We start from the raw sequence: 26,711 nt of genomic DNA, 5'->3' as shown, positions 1-26,711 counted from the left end.
TCGAGTGTAAAATGAAGAAGTGAGACCAGAAATTCCCTGCAGACGTTAAGTGTTTTTTTAATTTGATATACACTGCCAGGGATCTAAAACTGTAAAAGGAGACAGCCAGCTCAGAAGGAAATATTTATGTCCAAAAATTATACTAGATTTTGCATTTGTATAGATTCTAGCCTACAGCCAGAACTAATAAACGTCCATTTAGGTAAAATAAAATAGTTCTCAGAGTTCAGCGTTGAAATTATCCTTAGGGTCTTGTCACCTCGTTATGTCTCACTGTTCTGACTGACGAGCATGTGATGCTTCTTGCTAACAACAGATGACAGGGCCACTGAAAAGTCATCCAACTAATTTCTCTGCTACATGCTAAGAAAATGTTAAAGATTTTCCACTCACAATCCTCTAAATCATAGCTGCTTCAGAAATCAAAAAACAAAACAAAACAAACAAAAAAAAAAACAGAACGAGCAAACAGAGAAAGATTCCTTTCTCCTTCCTTTGATAAAGGAAGTGTTTACCTGTATCTCTTGGATTTGAAAGGGAAAGACGACCAGTAATTATGCACCCATTCAACTAAAGAATGATTCTGGAAGGGGCACAAACCAGCAGAGTAAACTGTCCGTGTTTCTGTCTCTCCTCATCTGCCACATTCTAAGGCAACTGTCCTAGCACTCACGATCATGCACCATTTACACTGCCCTCAAAGTACCTTTAGTAAAACTTTTAGAGCACATACTATACAAATCAGGTGAAAAGTTCTGGGGTCCATCGAGCAAGACAACAAGGAAATCTTGTGCCATCCAAATGACAGCACTGTCTCAGCATTCTGCGGCTTTACAGAAAATGTGCTACATTGGCGCCGCCTCTGGGTGTGGTTAAAAAGCTCAAATCACGCAGGGTGCAGGGCCAGACAGCCCAGGAGCCGCATGCGCAAAGGGCCCAGCAGACAGCTGCTTCCGCTCACGGAAAGCCGGCCGCGAGCAGCAGGCCGCCCGCCCGCCCACGCAGCCGGGCCCGGGGAGCCCGCAGATCTCTCCGCAGACGGCCTCCGCGGTGCGAGGCGCGGCTTAACCAGTCTTCCCTCCCACCTGGCACTGGTCTTTGAGGGACGAGAAACAACGGGAAACTTTAAAAAGACGTTAATTTCTTATACAGATTTGTACTGGACATAACTTCAAGTCCAAGGAGAAAAGCTGGCCTTTGAGGTCAAAGGTGGGTAGGCCTTTTAGGAGGCGGCCTGTGGCCCACCTGGTGGACTTTTCGGGTCTCTACCTTTTAAAGAACTGCATGGGGTCCTGACTGCGAAGTGCCCCAAATTCCTTTTCTGGCCTGCCCTACCCGGACTGTCCTCCTCTAATCTCAGAACGGCCGCAGCACCGCCCCACGGACCGGGGAGAACGTGCTACCCTCTCAAGACCCAAACCCAGTCTGCTCAGTTCCCCTCTTTCCTTCTTATCCTTGAAAACAAGTTCCCAGGCCATTCTAACTGCTGAGAAACTAAACAGTAAGAGGAAAGAGATGGAGGCAGAGTCCCAGATATGTATAGCGGTTTCTAAATCTTTCTTGGATGACACCCAGGGGCTTAAGTGGACTCCAGTGCTCTGTTATGACTGAACCTTTTGACCCCCATCTATCTCTGTACCGTGCTGATATCTTTTTCTTTTTTCAAAGAAAGCACATTTCTAAGCTGCTGTTGCATGATTAGATGCTACTAGCCATGATTAGGGAAAAAAATCAACTTCTGTCAACTAGAGCTCCTATCACTAAGGCTCTTCAGAAAGAGATTAATCTCAAACGTCTCTTGACCCAAGATAAGTCATTTCTACACACATTTTCCAATCAACTATTTTAACTTCTTGGTCATTAAATTGATAGGTTCTTCACTTCCATTTTATTCTTCCATGGTAACACCTCTTGAAATATTAGATTTCTGTTTTTTAAGAGTGGCCCCACCACAAGCATCAGCCAAATCTCCCCGAGAAGAGTTAGGGCCGTGCACAGAGAACTAAATCCAAGTGTAGCTTCACAGCCACCCTCATTTTTCTCCTGCAGGAGGCGGCAGTGAGCAATAAATTGGTGCTCCATGTGGTTCTGTACTCAGGAGCACTGCCCACCCAAGTCAAACAAACTTGACATATTTATGTAGCACCTTCCTTAGCTGCCAGACTAAACTGCTTTCTAACATTCGTTTCATGAATTTTTACAGTTTACAGCTAGAAAATATTATTAGCTCCACTTGGTATTCAAAGATAGTAAAGCACTGAAAAGTTTGGTTGGCCAGAGCTTTCAGAAACAAAGTGAAGATTACCGCTCTGCCAGACACCAAGGTAATGTACGTAGAAAGACTGATTTAACAGAGTAGCAGTTACGAGCCCAGTCTTACCCCTTATTCTCTGTGTGACTTTGGGAAAGTTACTCAATCTCTCTGTGTTTCAGTGGCCTCATGTGCAAAATGGGCTCCATCATAGGTTTGTTGTAAAGATGAAATAAGTTAATGAACAGAAAGTACTATGAGTACTTGGTAACTTACCGATAAAAGTTCACCATGATTATTGCTCTGCAAGCTTCAGGGTAACTATCATTCTAAGTATTTCTGGATCAGAAAAATTTAAGCCAACTCAGAAACACTATAGAGTACAGACTCCCAAAATGATGGTTCAGATGAACATTTTTCAAGTACAGCCACAGCAGCTTAACTGGTCAGTCTCCAGGCTTCTCACTTCTCATCAGTTCTCTTCATTATGTTTTGGGGAGATCCAACTTTCTCAAACGTAAACCTAATCCAGTCACTTCCATGTTTAAGACCTTTCAAATGTTCTGCACTGACCTGATGGTAGAAATCCACATGCCCACTGGCCTTGCACAGTTGGGCTCCCTATCTGCCTCTCCAGTTCCTCTCACCATCACTAACTTGAACTTGATGCTATGGGCATGCCAACTTGTCTTCAGTTCCTCCAACATGTCACAATCCTTCTCACCTGAAGACTTCCACATATGCTATTTTCTTTGACTAGAAACTTCTCTCATCGGCATCCCTACCCATGTCCACTTCTCTTCTCAATATCTCAATAGCTTAAAAGTCACTTCTTCTGTGAGACCTTGACTCATCTTTTAGACTAGGTTAGCCCTCATCCCAACCCCAAAGCAGCTGTATTTACCCATCATAATGAATCAAGCTGTTACTTTTCTACGTTGCTGCTAAACTATAAATCCCTGTTCACTGCTATATCCTCAGTACCCAGCACAGTATCTGGCACATAGTAAACACTAAGTAACTCTGTTCAGAGAAGAGCAAGCTCAGTTTGCATAAGCAAGACAGGATCTTAGACATGGGCTGACTTCAGAGTTCAACTTCAATAACCTTTCTCCCTAATCTCCAAGATTCTGTTTCCTAGAATTCCCAAGAACCTTCAATTGGTTTTGGTGGTCGTCTCTTATATTTATACCTTTGGGGGGAGGGTATAGCTCAAGTGGTAGAGCACATGATCAGTATGCAAGAGGTCGTGGGTTCAATCCCCAGTACCTGCTCCAAACAGAAATCAATGAATAAACCTTATTACCTCCCCTTCATAAAAAATATTTACACTCTTTTTGCTATATCAAAACTGATATAAAATTTTTCATAAAAGACTGGTGGCATTTGATTTGGAAGTTAAGAGGGATGGTGAGTCTCATGCAGTGGTTCTTTGCTATTTGGGGACTGAACATTGAACATCTGATACAATGTCTCAACCACTCCCACCCCCTTTCCCAAGAAAACTAAAATATGCCATATACATAACATTTCATATTAAATTTCCAGGGATTTATGTTACATAGGCAAACAAACTTTGTGCCAAAGACTTTAAATACTGTATCAAGGACAGAAATTTCTTGTGTGGTCTATGAGGGGATTTCCATTTATAGGCTTTGAAATCTAGACTATTTTCTTCACACTAAAGAATAATTGTAATTGAATACAATGAGGAAAATGACTTTTCATATATTTATCAAAAGTAAACAAGAAACATACCCTGATATTTTCACTGGAATAGGTCTCTTTGAATAGACACTATTTTAAAGACAGAATCCCTTTCAGTGCTCATGAACCAGCCAGGACATAGACACATTTAGCTCCATGGACAGTAAAGAGATTCTGAAATATAAACTATAAAAGGCAAGGGGGGAAAAATCTGTAATTAAGAAAACTAAATACAAGCAGAAGTGCCAAAAATAATTAGAATAAATAGGAAAAGAAAAAGTCAAAGACTGGAGAGTTCTTACAATTCATTCTACTTTGAGTCTGGTATAGACATAAGTTTTCATCAAATTTGGGGATGGACCAGAACAAGACAGTGAGAGAGAGAGATTGAGAGACAGAGAGCAAATGGACCCAGACAGAGACAGGGACTGAGAGACAGTAGGCATAATTCCATTATTTCTACTTATACTTTTGAAATAAAGGTCAAATGGTAATTCTATTTGATTCTTGATGAGTCCACAGGAAGGGCCTTGATAAATTATTTTTCTTGTAATAGGACAGCATTTCCCTTGTCTATATTATTTCCTTAAATGGCTGACCTTTGGCCAAAGTGAGACAGGCAGCTTCCATTAACACATAACCTAGGAGTCTCTAGTTTTTTTGAAACCATTTTTTAAAAGTTAGTCTATTAATAACTTTCAGACAGACAAATTTTTGTTAAAAAATTAGTTTTTTCAAACAGTATGAACATGTTAACTTGCATTTTTTCACCAAGAATTAACTACTGTAAAGATCCTGGGTTAAAGACAGGTATGAAAACAGAAATATTAATGGAAAAGAGTCCCCTTTTTGGGTTCTGCAGTCATATTAAGTAGGAACCACTGACTCCACTTTTGCAAAAAAAAAATCAACCCTCCATAAGACACTTGGAAAACGAGTTTCTATGCATCAATATGTCAGTTTCCCACAAATATAAAATAATGTTTATTCATTTATGCATAATGCATGGCACATAGCACTCACTGTAGATGCTTGATAAATATTTGTTGAACTAATAAATGAATAAGCAGGTAAAAGTGACTACTTTCTTGGAAGCTGCAATCTCAAGTGGAGTGAAGTTGTCAAGTTTGACAGTCTGTATTTTCACTTGGAAACTGTTCACAATTCAGAGAAAGGAGAAGAAAAAAAGAAAGAAAGAAAAAGAGAGATTCCTTTTGCCAGTCTTAAATCTCTTAGTTTCCACCCGATGGCAATGAGGATAGGAAGATAGAAAATTATTTATGCAAATGATCAAAACTCTATGGCGCCCCCACAAGTAGATTTCTAATTATTCTGAATCATTGTTTTTAATCTAAAGTTGATGAAAAATAGACTCCCAGGGAAACTTAAAACTAAAATTAAACTATTAAATCCATTAGAGAACGAGTGAGGAACAATGATGTTCAGCTGATACCCACCCCTGCTCAGCTTTCTTCCTGTTATAATTTGTCAATCACTAAAAGCTACTGCTATTTAGTCTACTTTTCCCCATGAGAAACCTTTTAAGATCAGGAATGAGAATATAATATTCTATGTAGGAGGAGCTTCTTTTTAAGCATTGAAAACTTTTTTACATAGAATGCATTAAATGTATTAGAATAAAGAGAAATTCTTAATTTGAACATATTCTGAGTCTGTTAAAATAAGGAAATAATCCACATTGGTATCTTAATATTACATTTCATCGTTTTTAATTCATAGGAGCAGATAACAATTTTCAAAAAGAAATAATTTTTGAAACTGTTTAAGCTAATTGAGAGTCCAAAGCCAAATTTTCATTTCCTCTGCTCCCAACAAGAAGAGTTATTTCTCCTTTTTTATTTGACAGGATTTGTCAGCAGTGTCACTCTTCCTATGGACAGTCAGCCAGGGTCTAAGGTCTAAAAGCCACAAGCAAAGCGCCTTGGCACATACATCGAATCTTTCTTACATCTAATCAATGTATCCCGTTCCTGCAGCAATCAATCAACTAGCGAAGTACTTACTGAATGTATGCCAGTAACTGCTGCCAGGAGGGAAAACAATGTCCTCGCCTCAAAGGTGTTTACAATTTAGATTTGAAGACAAGTTAACATGCTGATGAAATAATTAGCAAGAAGAGATGATACATAATTAAGTGGTACCTTATGAAAACAGAAGCTATAATTATAGAAATTTGGAGGAAGAAGATGATCAGGAAAGAAGACAAGGTTAGTGAATACACCTTAATAATAATAATTACTATTATTTCATGGCAGGTGTTGACATATATTACTGCTAAACTTGGAAAGATGGGTTTTTATATTGGCTCCATTTTACAGCCAATGAAACTAGGATTCAATAAAGAGCGAGGACCACCCACAGTCCTTACAGCTGGATGGTGAAGAGATTTAACCTTGACCAGCTCCTGAGTTCTTTCCACATTGCAGCACTGCTCTTTGTGGAGTTGAGCAGACCCTGATGACTGGAAAACCTTACCTGGCAGAGGGACAGGGCGATGCTATTCAAGCAAAATGTATAGAACAAGATATGGGAAGGAGAAACCTCTCCCTTCTCATTGAGCTTGTAATCTGTGCCAGACACTATGCTGTGTCCTGGGAATCCGTGCAAAGCAGAACAGTCATGACCTCTGCCTTCATGCAGTTTAGACCAGGGGAGGTGAGCGTTAATCACATAAACACAAAAACAAATATAAAATTGTAGCTGATACATGAGCTGCAGAGAAGAGATACATACTACAATGAGAAGGCAGAATGAGAAATTTAAAGTAATAAGGAAGGCCAGGGAAGGATTTCACGAGACAGGTGTGTATACGATTATATAAGCATGGAAAAAAGATACAGAAGACCACACTTGAGGTGGTGGTGAAAGATGGCAGAGTAGCAGGACCACGAGCTCGCCTCTCCTCATGACTACAACAAAAACCACAACTGACTGCTAAACAGCCATGGAATAAAAAGACTAGAACCTAGCAAAAATGATCTTCAACTGGAAACATAAAGAGGGAATCACAGCGGGACAATAGGATGGGGTGCTCACAATATAATCAGGCCCCATGCCTCCTGGGTGGGCGACCCACAAGCTGAAGAATAATTAAGTCAGAGGCCCTCCCACAGGACTGAGAGCTCTGAGCCCCACGTCAGGCTCCCCCACCCAGGTTCCAGCATTGGGAGGAGGAGAAGACCCCAGGACATCTGGTTTTGAAGGCCAGTGGGGCTTAACCTCAGGAGCCCTATGGGACAGAGGGAAACAGAGACTTCATTCTCTTGGGAAGCAAACACAGAATCTCACGTGCACCAGGTCCAAGGACAGAGGCAGTGATTTCATAGGAACCTGGGCCAGACCTGCCTGCTGGTTTTGGAAGATCTCTTAAGGAGGTAGGGGATGGCTGCCACTCATCCAGGGGACATAAGCTGGTGGCAGTCATTCTGGGAGTGTTCATCTACATGAGCTTCCCTGGAGGCTGACATGGTGACTGGACCATTAGCACCAAGACCTGGCCCCACCCAACAGCTTGTAGGTTTAAGGGCTGGGAAGCATCAAGCCAAACAACATACTAGGTGGGAACACAGCCCCACCCATCAGCAGACTTCCTGAGCCCACAGCCACCTCTACACACAGCCCTGCCCACCAGAGGCCAGGACCATGCTCCACCCAGCAGTGGGCAGACACCAACCCCTCCTGCCAGGAAACGCAGAAGCCTCTAGTCCAGCCTCATCCACCAGGGGCAGACACCACAAATAAGAAAGCAACAATCCTAAAGCCTCTGGAAGGAGTCCACACACACAGGCGAGACTCTACCCTGGGGCAGGCTGGACCCTGGCCCTTGGGTGACAAGAGAGGAGTGTGCTGCTGGGACACACAAGACATCTCCCACAGAGGCCACTTCTCCAAGGGTGAGAAATGTGACTAACCTACCTAAAAATACAAATAGAAAGACAGACAGTATGAGGCAGCTGACGAATATATTCCAGGCCCAGACACAAGGTGCTGGTGAAGATTAGCTATGGGGAGTGAGACGGAATAAACAGTGGGAGAAGAGAAGAAAGTCAAAAGAAAGCAGTTCTCTGTGATTAAAGCAGAAAGCACACATCAGGCCTAACAGTAACTAAATGCTACTGGTGGTTATCTCAAGGGGGTGGAATTTCAGATGTTTTATGCACTTTCTTAGGATTTTGATAGTGTGAATTTTTTACAGGAAGCAGATGGTATTTATATAATTTTTACTGTGGGAGGGAATATTTTCCTGAAGAAATTTTTTTTTTCCTTTTTTTTTTTTTTTTTTTTTTGAGCTGGGGAGGTAATTAGGTTTTCTTATTTTTTTTAAATGGCCGTAGTAGGGATTGAACCCATGACCTCCTGCATGCTAGGCATATACTTGACCTCTGAGCTATACACTCCCCACCAAGAAATTTCTCTTCAAAAACATTCATTTAAGAAGTTAGCAATGAGTCTCAGGTTATTTGTAATACACGTTTATTTCAAGAATTCTAAAATCTCAAGATGTCAAAGAGAAAAACAATTGTAACTGTTCCATTAAACTGACCATTTTTGAAAATAATGTATTTTTAAAAGAGAGAAAGCTCGTACTCAGGCAGTGGTGGTGACAATAATGAGAACAGATGGATTCATAGGATAAATAAACTGGGGGAAAAATGACAGAACTGATTGTTGTATTGGACACGGGAGACGAGAGAACTGTCTGAGACGTAAGCATCATGTATTTTTAAAATATTGGGGTTAACATTTCGCTGACTTGATTTCATCCACTTGGTGGATACTGGCAAGGTATGAAAGAACATTGCATTTACGTGAATAAATAATTCACCTTGATTCCTCAGTAGACAAATTTTATTTTAAGCAGCAATAGATTTTGCCTCACCATTAGCACTTGTGTCATGGTAGATGGGAAGAAAGAGTTCAATTAAGACTAAAAGAGCACTCAAGTTCTTTGTTGGAAGGAAGAGATGACAACCAGAGAATAATTCTCTAGATAAGATTAAAAATATAAAATATCTGAAAAAATGTGAAAGCAAAGGCCTTTAGTAAAAATGACTAAAGGAAACAGTAAAACGGTGCGAGTGCTCTGAAGAACAATGGAGAAAATGAGGCAAATGCAAAATGATATGGAAGGTATAATAAATGAGCTAAGTCCAAAAGTGGAAGATGAATTCCAAATACAAAGGTTTCAAGAAAGGAAATAATGTCCATTGAGAAAAAGAATAACATTTCTACATTGTAGCTACTCCCACACTGTAAAAATCCTACATAATGGATATAAAAAGAGGAGAGACAAAGGCAGTAATTAAAGCAATTACCTCTATACTGTACCTCCAAATACATTCTACTGCTGGAGAAACTCAAGCACTTTTCTTCTAGAATAAACTAACTGAGGGTTTAAAAACTAGCCTTGGAACTTTCTGATTTCTGATATACAGAACAAGTAGCTAAAAAATCTGAAAATGTACTGAAGTGGCATGACCATGGAGAGAGTTTTGAGTTTTGATTTCAGGCAGTGCTGAGATCATCTCAAGGCCTTACACCACTCTCTGATAACCTTGGGCAAATTATTTAACTTTCTGTAGCATATTCCTTAACAGTAGGCTGTGAATAACAATAGTACCTTTTAATTTGTTTTTTTGTGTGTGTGTGAACATTAAATAAGATGATACAAGTAAATGCCCAGCATACAGTCATTCAGTAAATGTATTTCTCTATTCAACTAAAAATTAAACATCTCCTTTAGAAATTACATGGTTTTTCAGAAATTATATATGAACTGCCTTGATACAAAATTTGGCTTGTCTATCAACTTTGTCAGAGAAAATAAGGACCAACTGTTCTGTCAGTCATTGTAACTAAGGAGAAACCATTTCTAGTCACTTGAAAATTTCTCCCTGGCTTCAGTCTTCCAGTGAAGATAAGCTTCAGTTTCTCTGGACTGACTTCACACTTAGCAGGAACTCTCTGGAGTTCAAAAGCCACAAAGCCCCTTGCCCTTTTGGGGAAACAGACCATGTTCCTCTAAAATATGAGCTGCTAAGTGGAAGTCTTTGAGACAGAGTAGGTAGTTTATCTGATCGGCAGGGGACTCAAGTTTTGACTGCTCAGCATATATTCCCTCTTATTTTTGGTAACAGCATCCTGGTTCCTTTTCACATTATCTTTTCCTAAACAGAGTGATTTTTCAGAGATGTGCATGAGATCCAAGCCAGGCTAACAAAATCGACGACCAGAATTTTGCTGGGATTATAGTGAAAGAAAAGCAGTCTCTCGGAGTTTGCCCAGCTGATGGCAATTTGAAGCTTCAGTCTCTAGTAATCATCTTGACCCCTCAGTGAGAGGGTCTGCACAGGAAAACAGCCGACGCAAAGAGCAAGAGATGCCAGCAGACAGGTTCCTAGCGCCACTGTGTGAGGCCTCTGCTCCAACACACGTGAAGCCTATCTCTGCACTTTTCAGATACATGAACCAGATAATTATTTCTTTAAGCCAGCTTCATTTACGTTTCTGTCACTCACAACCAGTAAAGTCCTTCCCAGTACATCATCTGCTCGCCTGCTGTGACTTGTACTGAGTCAGGTTAGGAGAAGTTGAGGAAAATCCACGAACAGAGTGTTATTCTCTCCCTCCTCAGTTTTCTTGGCCCCTATGGCACGTAAGCACCCTGACGTCATGGACCACAGTCCTCAGCTCACGTGTGCCTCTCCCTGGAAAACAGCATACAGCTGCAGGCTCCTGTCTGCTTACGCCTAAGAGGCAACTTAATGCCTGGATTGAGGGCAGCCCCCCACCTGCTTCTTGCAGTAAGTCTTGATCATGAAACGCTGCATCTGGACTCTGTGTTCTCTGCTAGTTTGCTCATGGCCAGTTTGGGTCTCGTTTGAATATGTGGAGCACTCTTCTGCCAGTGCTCCTCGGCACGGTCCATGTTGCTAAAACTCAGCCCCGGCACACCCGGTCCGTCCGCTCCACGTCAGCGCGGTACACCCTGGGCTTTGATTTCACTGTACTCTCTTGACATCTAGCCACACTACCTTGTTCTCTTTTCTGACCTCTTGACTGGCCCCTCTAAGCCACGCCAGACTTGCTTAGCTTAGCTCCTGGGATTGAAGTCTGCCCTACTCTCCAGGCACCTTTCTACGTCTTCAATGCTAGTTGAAGGAGGTATAGGCTATGTTAATGGAGGGATCTCTCTTGCCCAGTGTGGGAACTGCAATGAACTTTCTAATCACAATACAGTGCAGGCTTTGGTCTTCAGACCAACCTCCTGCTTATTCCCTGGGTACGGATTCTGCCTTCTTTTCCTAATGCCCACAAAATGTGTCCACTTAAGCAGGTAATTCAAGAAAGAAAGGGGTTTCATCAACGAACTAATCAAGCTTTACAGTGTAACTGTTACGCACAAATATAAGATGAACACATTTTTCTATTTCAGAAGGAACAGAAGTCTGCTATCTGAAACAAACCCTTTGATATCATTACTCTCTAATTACTACGGGATTTTATCTCATCATTGGTGCATGAAAAGTTGTCTTCAAATATTAGAATTGTCATAATATTCTCATATTCTGCAAAGCCCTAAGGAATAGAACAAGTTAGAATAAATGAAAATTTAGAGAGAAAATTTTCAGTGGAGGTTAAGAAACAGATTTTTTAAACTTTCAAAGCTAGCTCAAGATGGATTATGCTTTTTTAGTAGATGGTGGGGTGTTTTTTTTGTTTTGGGTTTTTTTTTTTTTTTTTTTTTTTTTGCTTTGGTGTGCTTCAGTGATTTGACAAGTACTGGGTTAAAATCCCAGCGTTCAGCATCCAAAAAACTATTTTAGTCTGGAATAAAGAACACTTGATCTGAAGCGTCAGATGTCCATCTCTATCACAGACTCCCATCTGTAGGCCCTGGGAAACGTTCCTGTTGCTCACTGTCTAATCGAACAGCAAAACCTCCATCTGGTCTACCATTTGTTCTATCCTGACAATCTGGAACTCCAAATTGCAGTATACTAGGAGATTCGTTTTTGTCTCCAGAGGATCTTTCCCCCTGCCTGTTCTATGGATCTATTCCACAAGGAATTATGCTATTTTCCTCTGACTCAAAAATGTAGACAACCTGGCTTTCTGATGAGTGAAAGCACTTCTTTTGTTATTGAAGAATAACTGACCTTCAACACAACGTTAGTGACAAGTGTACAACGCAGTGATTCAGTACTGCTGTACATTACAAAATGATCGCCATAGTAAATCTCATTACCATTTATAATCCTACCAAGTTATTACAATATTATTGACTATATTCCCCGTGCAGTACAATTCATCCTCATAACATTTATTTGGTAACTTACAGTTTGTACCTGTTAATCTCCCTAAACTGTTTTGCTCACACACTCACCCCTCTCCCCTCTGGCACCCGTTTGCTCTCTGTATATAAGAGTTTGTTTCTGTATTTTTAATTTTTCATTGAAGTATAGTTGATGTTCAATATTCTATGTTTCAGATATACAGCACAGCAATTCACAATTTTTAAGGTTGTAATCCATTTATAGTTATTATAAAATATTGGCTCTATTCCCTGTGTTGTAAAATACATCTTTATAGCTTATTGATTTTATACGTAGTAGTTTGTACCTCTTAATCCCCTACCCTATGATGACTGCCCCACTTCCATCCCCCCACTGGTACCCATTACTTTGTTCTCTGCACCTGTGAGTCTGTTTTGTTGTTGTTGTTGTTACCCTTGCTGGATTGATCCCTTTATCATCATGTAATGCCCTTCTTTGTCTTATGTTACAGTCTTTGTTTTAAAGTCTATTTTTCCTGATACAAGGATTGCTGCCCTGGGTTCTTTTCATTTCCTTCTGCATGGGATACTTTCTCCATCCCCTCATTTTCAATCTGTGTGTGGCTCTAGATCTGAAGTGAGTCTCTTAGAGGCAGCATTTAGACGGATCTCACTTTTTTCATCCATTAGCCACTCTCTGTGTTTTGATCAGAGCATTTAGTCCATTTATATTTAAAATAATTATTTATAGGTATGTACTTATTGCCATTTTGCTAATTGTTTTCTGATTGTTGCAGGGTTTTGTTCCTTTATTATTCTTTTGCCTTTCTTCACTTTGATGACTATTTAGAGCTATCTTTGGATTCTTCTCTTTTGTGTGTATCTATTATAGACTTTTGTTTATGGTTACCATGAGGTTTATATATGACTATCTATCTATGTCTGTCTACCTGTCTGGTTATTTTGGGTTGCTGATCTCTTAAGTTCAAATGCATTCTAATAACCCTGCACCCCCTAACCCGCATTTAATGTTTTTGACTTCATAATTTGCATCCTTTATTAATATCCCTTAAACACTTATGACAGAATAAATGATTTTACTACTTTTCTCTTTTAATCTTCCTAATTTTCTAAGTGATTGATCTACTGCCTTTACTATATATTTGCCTTTATTAATGAGATTTCTACTTTCATAATTTTCATATTTCTAGTTGTGGTCTTTCTTTTCCACCTAGAAAAGTCCCCTTAACATTTATTGTAAAGTAATGTTGGTAGTACTGAAGTCTTTTAGTTTTGCTTGTCTTAAAACTCTTTATCTCTCCTGCAAATCTGAATTTAGCCTTGCTGGGTAGAGTGTTTTTGTTCTAGGTTTCTTCTTTCAATCACTTAAATACATTGTTTCACTCCCTTCTGACCTGCAATGATTCTTTTGAAAGGTCAGCTAATTGTCTTTCATGAGTTCCCGTGTACATAACTAGCTGTTTTTCCCTTGCTGCTTTTAAACTTCTCTCTTTAATTTTTGACACTTTAATTGCAGTACATCTTGGTGTGGGTCTGTTTGGTTTCATCTTGGTTGTGACTCCTTGCGCTTCCTGAACCTGGATGTCTGTTTCCTTTCCTGGTTAGGGAAGTTTTCAGCCTTTACGTCTTCAAGTAAGTTCTCTGCCCCTTTCTCTCTCCTCTCCTTCTGAGAACTTTACACACAAATGTCACTATATTTGATGTAGTCCCAGAAGTATATTAAACTATCTTCACTTTTTAATATTCTTTTTTCTTTGTTGTTCAGCTTGGGTGATTTCTACAACTCTGTCTTTCAGTTTACTGATCTGTTCCTCTGTACCATCTATTTTACAGTTGGGTCCTTATAGAGTATTTTTTAATTTTAGTTATTTTATTCTTCAGCTCTCTTTGCTTCTTCCTTATACTAACTCTTTGTTATACTTCTCACCGTGTTCATCCATTCCTCTCCTGAGTTCATTGAGCATCTGCATCGTCATTATCTTGAACTCCTGATCAGGCAGACTGCTTATCTCCACCTTGCTTAGTTCTTCTGGGGTTTTATCTTGTTCCTTCCTTTGGAATATATTCCTCCATGTCCTCATTTTGCTTAATCCTCTAGGTTTACAGGATGTTTATTTCTCTGTATTAGGTGGGTTGGTTATATTTCCCAATCTTGGAGAAGTGGCTCTATGTAGACAACGTCCCATGAGGCCCATCAGCACACTCCCTTCTGGTCACTAAAGCTATATGCTCTAAAGTTGCCCTATGCAGGCTGCCATGGCCCTTCAGTTGTGGTGGGCTCAACTACTATTTGCACACTGGTAGACAAGGCTGGCCCTTGGCCCAGTATGTGGCCAAGTCCTCCCTGTGTAGAAGCTGCCAGCCCACTGGTAGGTGAGTCCAGGTCCTAACTTGGATGGCTGCAGGTCCTGGGGGGTTCCTGGGGTTGGTGCCAGCCCACTGGTTGGCAAGGCTGGGTTCTGGGACTGCTGGTTGCATGGCTCGGGGATCCTGAAGCTGGTGCTGGCCCACTGATAGGTGGGGCTGGGCCTAATGCAGCTGGTTGCTCAGCCTGAGGGGTCCTAGGACTGGTGTCAACCAGCTGGTTGGAAAGTAAGCCCCCAGTATCAATGAGCTCCAGGGAGGACTCTTAAAATGGTGCTTGTTAGCACACGTGTCCTCATGGTAGAACAAGCTCCCCAAAATGACTGCTTTGAGCATCTATGTCCCTAGGAGGAGTCGGCTGCCTCCTGTCTCTCCTGGAGACTCTCCAAGATGAGCAACTGTGTCTGAACCAGGCTTCTTTCAAATTACTGCCTCTGTGCTGGGTCTCAGAATGTGTAGGATTTGGTGTGTCTGTTTCCTGCAGCCCTCCAGCTTTCCAGTATACAAACCCTGCTGGCCTTCAAAACCAGACATTCTAGGGGGCTTGTCTTCCTAGTGCAGACCCCCAGGCTGGGGAGTCCAGCGAGGAGCTTGAAACCCTCACTTCCTTGGAAAGACTCTCTGCAATTGTAATTATCCTCCAATTCGTGGGAAACCCACGTGGAAGTGTGAGTCTTGACTATAGTGCATCTCTGACCCTCCTACCTGTCCCACTGTGGTCCCTTCTTTGTATTTTTAGATGTGGAAAATCTTTTCTGCTACTCTTCAAGTCACTGCCACTGACAGTTGCCCTGCGAACAGCTGTAGTTTTGGTGAGCTCATGGGAGGGGATGAGCTCAGGCTTTCTGCTCTGCCACCCTGGCCATGCTCTCGAATGAAATCACGTTTGATAAGCCGTGGAAGTTTCCTCTGGACCTAACGATCTTCCTTCTATTTATCTCTGCCCTCTATCTTGTATGGTAATGTCGATTTGTAAGCTACCCAAGCTGTAGGTTTAGTTTTGCTATTTTTTTTTAAGTTTAAATTTTAGAGGTTTAACTATTCTTTTCTAAAGAGTAACTTTTATAAAATTTTTTAAAAGTGAGTTTAAAGAAACCTTTACTGGAGCTGGAAGAGATACAACAGGTAAGTAATTAACACTGATTAACAACAATTCTCTTTTTTTTTTTCTAAGGAAAAGCAAGATTAGGCACGTTTGACCGAGAAAGAAGATAGTAAAATGAGGATTGACAAAAATCTGTGAACTCATGAGAGTATTACTAAGGTGGGCACGACATCCTTCAGAATACTCAGGAAAATTACAGTGTTGGCACTTCTCCTTAAAGCTTAAGTAAAAATTTTCAACATTTTTCCTGTTTACAAAAACTTATATTTTTATCTTCTTTGCTACAAAACATATCTTAACTATCATCTACAGAAATAAGCTTGTCTTTTGTTCCACACTCAACCACTCTACTCAGTAAAAAACTAATGAAGATTTTCCAAATGTGCAAGCAAAATGGAGAAGAACTATCAATTTAAAAAAAATTTTTCAATGATGGAAAGCTGGACTTCATTGATGTCTTCAAATTTGTCCTACTTTCACTTCTAAAGTCTCTGCTCTGAATGAAATTTTCAGGCCATCTAGGTTAGAAATGTAATTTCCAGAAAAATATGCATAATCTTAAAATCTAATCAAGCAATTAGGATGATTCATGGAATTTCCATTAGAATGAGGTTATACTGAGTTTTAAGCTTAAACGTGTACCTGTACAGGCCAGAAGGGTGACCAGAACCCCACAGGCACCTTCCTTAACATAGAAGGGCATGTGGTCAGTAGTTTCGTTTTGAAATACTCTTAAAAAATTCTCCAGGGTTCAGACCTGAAATACTTCCAGCCTTGATAACATTCATGAACAGAAGCCTCTGCACAGTCATAAAAGTGTAAGTTCCTCTGAGGCTGCAAGTATTGGGCTTATTTTTGTGCTTGGGGTTTGCTTTTCTGTTTGTTTCTTATGGTTTAATTGCAGCCATGAGAGAAATTTGACTGGAAAGGTCGAAGTGGCTCTGGGGCATAGTAAAAACTTCAGTGAAATACTCTTAACATAATTTCTCAAATGAACATAACTGATTTTTTTTAATGAAAGAGCAAATAAATGATTGAATTAAATGAAAGAGAAAACAGGAGAGTTGGATTTAGAAGCTAAATGTGTGGAGAGGGAAGTATATATTTTTAATTTGTCAAAACTCTTCTTTAATCATTGCACAGCTCTATATAGTCTGTTCATTTAGAACCTACCTGTATAAAAATGATCTCTGAGAATCTGTAGATTCTCCTGGTGGATTTTATGTCATTTTACAGGGAATGATTTGCTCAAGTTTGAAATTTAAAATACCTTAATTATGTTGCACTATAAGCACGCACAGCTATAATTATGCTTCTAGAAAACATTTGCTTCTCATAATGAAGCAAAATATTTTAAGAATATTATTTATGTGACAAAAGAGGAAAATTTAACTAGCAAGATATATTTGCAATATTTTCCTTCTTTCTTTCCAAATATTTTCAAAGTGTCTATGCCACTTTTCAAACATAGCAAAGTATAATGTTTATAGCAAAGAGACTTGGATTCCCACAGGTGGCAGGGATGAGATGAGGTAACCGTGTCTTAAAATATACTTTTGCAAGAAGCAAAAGCTTGCTCAAATAAGCTCAAGAGAATGGAGAGTATTAATTGGATAATGATTTAATGGACTTCATATTGAAGTTAAACTTACAGGCATCAGGAAGAACAGAAGCCAGGCAGCCCTGGAGGCCTCAGCAGCAGAAATTCGTCGTTTCTGAAGCTCACAGTTCACCACAAACATGAGATAACGAGACTGACTGACCTAGTCCAGGCTATGTATGCCCTTCAGGCTAGGCTGTCAGTGTGGCTGTGGATGCTGTGCATTTGAGAGCATATTTTGTCAGAAGGTATGTGAAAGGGAAATATATATGGCACATATAGTATGATCACTGAAATATTAAAAACTGGATCACACACAAAATAAATGCTATCACTTGCTTGGACTATAGCTCTGAAATTTCAGTGCCAATATTTGAAGGAATCTCCTTAAAAGATCAAAGCCTGACACTAGCATCCTTTGTTTTTTTAAAGGAATTTCATGGGTATAATTCGGAAGTCAATATCTAATATAATTCAGCTGCAAATTAAGTTGAACAACATGATTAGAAAACACTTATCATTACTCATGCATTTTTGAGAGAGTAACTAGTGGCAATACCTATTCCTTTAGACTTACTGTAAAATCATTACATCTGCTTCTTTAGCACTTATGAAAATTATGCCAAGCATTAATAAATATATAAATAAAATAGCAAAATCAGGCAACAAGGCCTATTAAAAACTTTATTTTTTCATTATTATGAGTAAATAGGAATTGAAAAATCTCCATGACGCCAAATTCTGGAACCATGATTATCAATAGTTGTTCCAATCCTGGGTATTGTTAAAACTTTAAGGTTTAAATGTTTATAATGTTTTAAATTGTAATGAGGAAGAAGTAATTAGCATACATGATGGAGTGTTAGCATCTCAACTTCCAACATTTGAGCTCAGAAAGGAGACTCTGGTCTTTTTTTTTTTTTTTTTTCACTTAAGTATCATTTCTTAGAATGGTACAAAATAGCTTTCTTCATCCCATGCATAAGCATTATTCCCTAGCAGTTAACTTAAGCATTCAGCTGGCCTTACCTCCACCATTACCCTCTTAAGCCTGTCTTTGAGCAGAGCCACAATGACCTAAAAAGATGTCACTTCCTGGCCAACAGGTTAAGTTGAAACACTTTAGCAATCTCATAATGCAAATTATTGTCTGGCCCATTCTTTTCTCTCTAGATTCTCCTACGCTCAGCCTTACATTTGTCATTTTGATAGTAAGAAAATACATGTTGCCCCAGTTCATCTTATTTTTCCAGGTCTTTTCTTATGCTTTCCCCTCAGATTGAAATATTCCTGCATCTCTTTATTTACCTAACCAATTTCTTTTCTCCCATAAAGACTCAGCTCCTGGCTGTCTAACCCTGAGGACATCCCCTAAGGCTACCAAGCCGGGCTAACAACCACCCCCTTGTCATCCCAAAGTACCCTGTGCCTACTTCAGGCACAGCAGTTATGGTGTTATTTTGAAATGATCAGTTAGTGGGTCTACGCTCCCCTGAACTATAAGCTGGCCCCGTGCTGCACCACTAATGGGATTTCATATTCTTACTTGTCGCACAGAGTGGGACTTCCGATACACTTACCCACTAACGCTGGGAATCTGGAACCCCAACAGAAGTCAACGAACTTACAAATTGTTGTTTAAAAATATTCAGCTGCTTGAGTAAAGTGAATCTAATCTTTTAATTTTGCTTATTAATCTGCTGCAAGAAAACGTCTCTGCAGAGTTGTAGCCCATGAGCATTTTCTTGGCAAGCTGGTTCACTGCCTGGAACCATCTCAACACTTTGCCCAACAGCAAGACAGTAATCACCAAGCAGCAGACACACTGCTGGGTCTCAAGGCAAGGCTAAAGCGATGCATTTCCACATTAGAATTCTGCAGTTATGACTGTCACAAATTATGTGATTTGATGCAATTATCCAACTCAAGCAGCGTATTTCTGTTGCTCTGTATTCTAAATCCCTCATTATTTTATATTTTAAGCACAATGCGAATATAAATAGAAACTTTGCAGATGCTATACTAATGCAAAGGAGAAAAAAATCAAATAGATTACTGCATACACTGATTGTTCAGAGAAGATTCAACGTCCTGCATTGCCTGCATCTCTCGGGTAACAGGGATTTGGAGTTCAGCAGATCTGAATTGTCCAGATAACTGCAGTTTCCCATTTCACTGCACTATTATAAAAATGCCCTTTGGACAATTTTTTAAATAAAGCAAACTGCGATGAAGTCTAAGCAAATAAAATTCTACTTTCTTATCAGTATAGACTTAGAGTTATTATAACATAGGCTTTTGTTTCACAGTCTGAAAACTCTAAAACTGCTTTATGAGAACTCCCTACAGAAGATCATTCTTTTCCAATTCAACATCCAGTTTCTCACAGCATTTCTTTTATTAAAGAGAGGCTATTTTAGAATTAAACATACATAGGTGAGTATTACAACACACGCCCTCAGCAGCTTTCCTCCCCCTCTGCGTCACTGGCGTGTACTTGCCCGTGCCCTCTCCACTTTGGTTACAGAATCCAGTGATAAAAAGTTTCCTTACTTGGTATTATGTGTATCAATGGTGTGGAAGAGCTCATGTAATTCCTCTCCGCTCAGAATACCATCTGCAAAATATGCTTTGAATTCTTCAAAGGACAATTTTCCATCATCTAAAATGGTAAGAACAAACAGAAGAGAAGCAAGCCATTTCAATTTTGTACATTATTTTAGCTTTCAGCTTTAAAACTTCGCTCAAATGCTTGTACAGGTTTATTTGTGCACGCACACATATTCAAGAAGGAAGGATAACTCAAGGTTTTTAAAATACAAATATTTAATGTATCATTATAGTACATAGACTGCAGATGTTTACACTACAGTAAATTACATCTACACGATTTGGGATATTTTTGGCTCCTTTATTCATATGGCACACATTTAACAGTTAATAAGCCATTTAACTGGCCACACCAAAGGATATCCAAATAAACAACCAAATAAAAGCCCAAGATAGAGTTAATTATTTAGATGCTTTGTCTTCATGTACAGGACCTGGCAGACTGCAGAATAAGCAGCAGACGTTTAATAAGTGCATAGTAACTGAATGAATCTCAGAATTGCTATCACAGTCCGACAAACTGTGTTCATTCTTTCACTGCTTGAGCAAATGAACACTTTTTAAGCCAAACACATTTTGCTTATTGTGCGACACAAAGTGAAAGACCATCGGGGAGCCTAATAAAAGAGAGAAGACGTGCGGGCGTAGGCATAAGTATGTTACACAGAAAAACACGTAAGTCTGATGAGACACACTCTGGAATATGTGGGAGTTTGGGTGATAAAAGATCCTTTCATTTGGGGGCATGGGGAGTTTTAGCAACTTCTGTGCCTGTGCCTGACGTTGGAAAACAGTTAAATCTGAAGAAGCAGAGATGGAAGAAACACAGTAACAGAAGAAAGTGAAAGATTCGTGGAAGACCCAGCAGCAGAGAAACCCGGGGAGGGAGCGACCATGAAGGGGAGAGCTCTCTGTGCAAGGAGCTGCTTTGCCGGTTTCCTCAGGTCAGTTGCCAAATGACTGTAAGGGATGGAATGATCCTCTCCATCTACAAAGAGGCAACGGAGGTCTAAGGAGGAACGTGCCATGGTCACAAAATCCCTAAGGTGTGATCCTACCAACCACACTATACTGAACAAAGTTCAATTTGTCTTAGAGTAGAAGGTATGATTTAACAGGATTGGATCTTTGAGGGTCATTTAGAGCATTTTTTTCCTCAAAAGATGGCCCACAGACTGCTTAGAGAACTGTTAAAATGCAGACTGCTGTCCATACCGGAAAACAGAATCTCACAGACAGCACGGAGGGGTGGGCGGACAAGAAATCAGAATTTTTTAACAACCTATGTGATTCCTCCTTACTCTCATGCTTGAGAGATATTATCATAAAGAACAGAATAGGCCTAATCACGGAATTACTTAAATTTTCGGATAAGGACTTACAGGATGTAACATTTCAAAACTTCTTATTTACAAAATACAAATAGAAATACCCCTAAGAGTTTTAAAATCGTGTTTCATTTTGCTTTTTAACATAATAGGCATATTTAACTAATCTTCCACTTAATTCTTGCCGAGTTAACTGAGCAGATATATTCCATAGAGGTCATAAGAATCCTGACCTGGATCAAGCACAGAATGAGTCACTAACCCCCAGTGGCCTCCTGGATGGGACTTGCTCAGCCGAACTCAGCCACTCAAACACCATAGAAACCCTTTACAAAATGACATTTAATCCACCAGGACTGTCTAAAACATCTAATTTTGCGTTTCTGTTTTTCAATGGGCTATTTTAGTGTCATGTCTCAAAAGACTATTTTAAACTTTAGCCTCATGCGACCTGATGTATGCCCCAGACCGGACTTAGTGTAGTGGACTGCCATGCTTTGATGATAAATATATTGCCAGGTGGGGAAACTTGACACAAACTAGTTCTAGGTATAGGTCAAAGAGAGAAACGGAAATGACCTTTCCATCTACTTAAAAAAAAAAGAAAAAAGAAAGAAAGAAAAAGAAAAACAGTAATCAACCCACTAGTTCTAACTCTACCACTGTGATCTGCAACACATGCAATACATCCACATTCATGGTGGAATGTGTTTTCCCTGGTGAATACTGGTCCTCAGGTAAACTGGGCTGCGCTCATAGGACTCCAGTTGCCCCTGTTCCCTTATGAGCAGGTTGGGCTCTGTAATTCTTCTTTATAATTACCATAAGTAAGTGAGTTCAAGTCATAATGTACATACTATCATATAAAAGCATTTAGTAACATGTCCTATGATAATTCTATGAGGGCTAATAGTCTGATTTTTTTTTTCTAATTCTTATTGGGAAAAAACACATAAATAGGAGGTACTGAATACAGTCCAGACTTGAAGGATGAAAAGTGTGTTTTCAAAGCCTGTTTTTACCATATGAAGGATTCCTGGAAGTCTTCAGTTCAGGCTGCCACATTTTTAAACAAGCAACTGCAGAGAGTTAACTTTGAATACTTCTAGACTAGGGCATTAATGTTAAAGAAAGTATTACATTTTTCAAAAGAAAGGGAGAAAAAAATCCCCTTCTACTATAGTTATGCATTAATAAAGAATTATAAAATTTTTATTAAAATATTTTATTTCTAATTCAACTTTCTTTTGAAATGGAAGAACACAGTTAAACTTTAATTTATCCTGGCTTGGCTCAGAGACTAGGCAAACCTTGTGAGGGCTGCTGTCTCATGATAATTCTAACTTTTACCACAGAAGTGCACAGGTTTTTTTCTATTAGAATTACATTTTTTCCTGAGTTTGTGCTGAGCATAGCTAGTCCTCTCTGCTTTATTTTTAAATTATTCTAACCCTATACTCCAAATTCCATTAATGTTTTTGAGAAGAAGGCAGCAGAGTGCAGTTGTTTAGAGTAGTCTTAGAAAAAAGGAAATCTTGAGTATTAAACATGGATTTGCTCTGACAAAAAAATTATAGCAATATTTTCTTAGGTCAGTCTCCCAAGGCAAAAGAAAGAAAAGCAAAAACAAACAAATAGGACTTGATCAAACTTGTAAGCTTCTGCACAGCAAAGGAAACCATAAACAAAACAAAAAGAACAACCTACAGGCTGGGAGAAAATATTTGCAAATGATGTGACCAACAAGGGTTTAACATCCAAAATATACAAACACTCATACAACTCAATATCAAAAAACAATCCAATCAAAAAGTGGCCAGGAGACCTAAATAAGCATTTCTTCAAAGAAGACATACAGATGGTCAACGAACACACGAAAAGATGCTCAACATCACTAATTATACAATGAGGTATGACCTCACATCTGTCATAATGGCCATGATCAAAAAGTCTACAAATAATAAATGCTGGAGACGGTGAGGGGAAAATGCAACCCTCCTACCCTGTTGGTGGGAATGTAAATTGGTGCAGCCACTATGGAAAACAGTATGAAGGTCCCTTAAAACACTAAAAATAGATTTACATATAATCCAGCAACCCCATTTCTGAGCACATACCTGGAAAAGACAAAAATTCTAAAACTCTAATTTGAAAAGATCTGTGCACTCTAATGTTTATAGCAGCACTATTTACAATACCCAAGGCACAGAAGAAACTTAAATGTACATTGACAGATTATTATATAAAAAAGATATGGTATACACACATGCACACGCACACACACACACGCACACACAATACTACTCAGCCATAAAAAATAATGAAATAATGCAGCAACACGGATGGACCTAGAGATTATCACACTAAGTGAAGTCAGCCAGACAGAGAAAGAAAAACACCATATGAGATTGCTCATATGTGGAATCTAAAAAAAAAAAATGAACATAAATACAAAACAGAAACAGATTCATAGTCATAGAATACAAATTTGTGGTTGCGGGGGGGAGGGGGTTGGGAAGGGACAGACTGGGAGTTTGAGATTTGTAGATACTGACAGGTATACATAAAATAAACAAGTTTATACTGTACAGCACAGGGAAATATATTCAAGATCTTCTTGTAGCTCATGGTGAAAAAGAATGTGATAATGAATATATGTATGTTCATGTATGACTGAAAAATTGTGCTGTACACCAGAAATTGACACAACATTGTACACTGATTATAACTCAAGAAAAAAGGTAAAAAGTAAAAAAAAAATGCTTATATTATATTAATTATAATAGTACAGAACACATCTGCTCCACCATTCTTTACCATCACACCAACAGGACTGCAGAGTATCAAAGACAAAGAGGAAATTTAGAAAGAGGCAACAAACAAAATCTAATCCACATAGGACTAAGAATAAGAATGATAAGTGGGGGAGGGTATAGCTCAGTGATAGAGAGCATGCTTAGCAGGCACGAGGTCCTGCGTTCAATCCCCAGTGCCTCCATTAAAAAAATAAACAAACAAATAAATAAATAAACCTAATTACCCCCCAAGAATTTTAATTACAGTGGATTTCTCATCAGAAACTATGCAAGCAAGAAAAATGTGGAGTATATTTAGTGTTAAAAGAAAAGTACCACAATCTAGAATTTCATATCCATGAAGTAATTCTTCAGAATAAAGGAGAAATAAAGACCTTCTCAGACAAAATTGAAGGAATTCATTGCCAGAACTGCTCTGCAAGAAATGTTAAAAGAAATTCTTTAGGGAGAAGAAAACAAAAGCGATACATGTCTGAAACACGGATCCACACAAGAAAAAATAAATGTCAGAAAAAGAATAAATAAAAGTAAAATAAAATATTTTCTTTTTCTTATTCTCAATTAGTATAAGAGACAACTGTGTAAAGTAGGGATACAAACAACATATTGGTAATTATAACATGTGGGAAAGTGAAATAAATTATAATGGTTTCACAAGCAACAGGAGACACGGGAAATGCTCTGCTACAAAGTACCTCTATTACCCATGAAGTGGTACAGTGTTATTTGCAGGTAGATTTAGATTAGGGAAAAATGAAAATTGCAAGCTTAGATTAGTGAAAAATGTATATAGTAATCACTAATTTTTTTAAAGAAATGTAACTGATTTGCTAAGAGAGGAGGTAAACCAGAATCAGATAAAATACTGTTTAAAACCAGATAAGTTAGAAAAAAGAGGGGGAAAAGAAACAAACAACAAGTACAACTAATACAAAGCAACTACAAACATGGTCGGTATTAATCCAAGAATATAAAAAAATCACTCTAAATGTGAATGGTCTAATTACCCCAACTGAAAAACAGAGACTGTCAAAGTGGGTTAAAAAAACAAGAGCCAACTAGATGTTGTCTACAGGAAACCCACTTTAATATAAAGATTCATGTGGGTTAAAGCTAAAGGCACAGAAAAAGATACACCATAGTAATACTAATCCAAAGAAAGCTGAAGTAGCTCTATTAATTTCAGACAAAGGAGACTTCAAAACAAGACTTCAATCTCCTCTTTTAGTAATTGATAAATCAAACATGTGAAAAATCAGCAAGGATACAGCTGACCTGAACACCACTATCAGTTACTTCATGTATATTTATTTCTAGAAATACTGCTTCCAGCAACAGCAGAACACGTAATCTTCTCAAACACACATGGAACATTCCTCCAAGAGATGCCATGTATCTTGCTTAAGTGCAGGGCCACGCTTTAACTCAGTTAAAGTATAGAAGTCATACAAAGCATGTTCTCAGACCACAGTGGAGGTAAACAGATTAAAAACTGAAAGATAGCTGAAAAATCCCCAAATATTTGGAAATTAAGCATCACCTTTCTAAATAATGCATGAGTTAAGAAGAGTCAGGAAAATGTTTTTAAATATTCTGAACTAAATGAATATAATATAACAAATCAAAATGTATACAATGCAGTAAGAGCAATGCTTATAGGGAAATTTATACCATTAAATGTATATATCATAAAAGCAGAAAGACCTAAAGTCAGTATCTAAGCCTCCATCTCAGGAAACTAGAGAAAAGAGTAATTTGAGCTAAAGCAAGCAGGAGAAAAGCAGGCCCTGATGGATTCACTGGTAAATTCTATCAAGCATTTAAGCAACAAATGACAGCAATTCTCTGCAATCTCTTTCAGAAAACAGAAGCAGAAATAACATTACTAACTCATCCTGTGGATCCAGAATTATCCTAACACCAAAACTAGATGACATAAAAGAAAGGAAAACGCTCTACCAATATTGCTCAGGAACACTGATGCAAAAATTCTCAACAAAATATCAGTAAACCGATTCCAACAATGTTAAAAAAAATTACACATCAAGACCAAGTGGGATTTAGTTCAGTTATGCTTGGAAAGGCTGGGTCGATATTCAAAAATCAATCGGTGTAATTCAGAATATCAACAGGCATAAGAAGGAAAAAGCATTTGATCATATAATTGATGAGGAAAAAGCATTAGAAGAAATTGAACCCCCATTAGTAGTTAAAAAAAAAAAAAAACTCAGCAAACTAGGAAAAGAAGGAAATTTCCTCAACTTGACAAAATCATCTACAAAACCCTACAGCTAATATCATACCAAATAGTGGGAAAGTAGATGCTTTCCTCTTAAGATCAAGAGGAGATCTTAGAGATGTCCTTTCTCATCACTCCTGTTTAATAATATACTCGAAGTCCTAGCTATTAATATGACAAGAAGTAGGAATAAAAGGTATATAGACTGCGAAGGTAGAAACAAAACTGTATTTCTTCACAGAAGGCGTAACTGTAGAAATTCCAAAGAATCAGCCAAGAAAAAAAAACAAAAAACCTCCAAACAAAGTCAAGTCACAGGGTAAGAGGTTAACATACCAAAGTCAATTGCTTTACTATATATCAGCAGTAAGCAA

General features: G+C 38.7%; 1 protein-coding gene across 1 annotated transcript in view; it reads right to left on the bottom strand.

The window, feature by feature from the left end:
* NECAB1 (N-terminal EF-hand calcium binding protein 1) overlaps nt 1–26,711 on the bottom strand; it is a 234,460-nt gene that overhangs the window by 160,048 nt on the left and 47,701 nt on the right. The window contains exon 3 of the mRNA XM_010968406.3: nt 19,898–20,006. Coding sequence (XP_010966708.1) covers nt 19,898–20,006 — 109 coding nt within the window. The remainder of the gene's footprint in view (nt 1–19,897; nt 20,007–26,711) is intronic.

The sequence above is a fragment of the Camelus bactrianus genome, chromosome 25 (genome assembly GCF_048773025.1).
Source record: "Camelus bactrianus isolate YW-2024 breed Bactrian camel chromosome 25, ASM4877302v1, whole genome shotgun sequence".
In the NCBI taxonomy this organism is placed as follows: Eukaryota; Metazoa; Chordata; class Mammalia; order Artiodactyla; family Camelidae; genus Camelus; species Camelus bactrianus.
The sequence above is the reverse complement of the archived record's forward strand: the minus strand, read 5'-3'. Positions and strand labels throughout refer to the sequence as shown.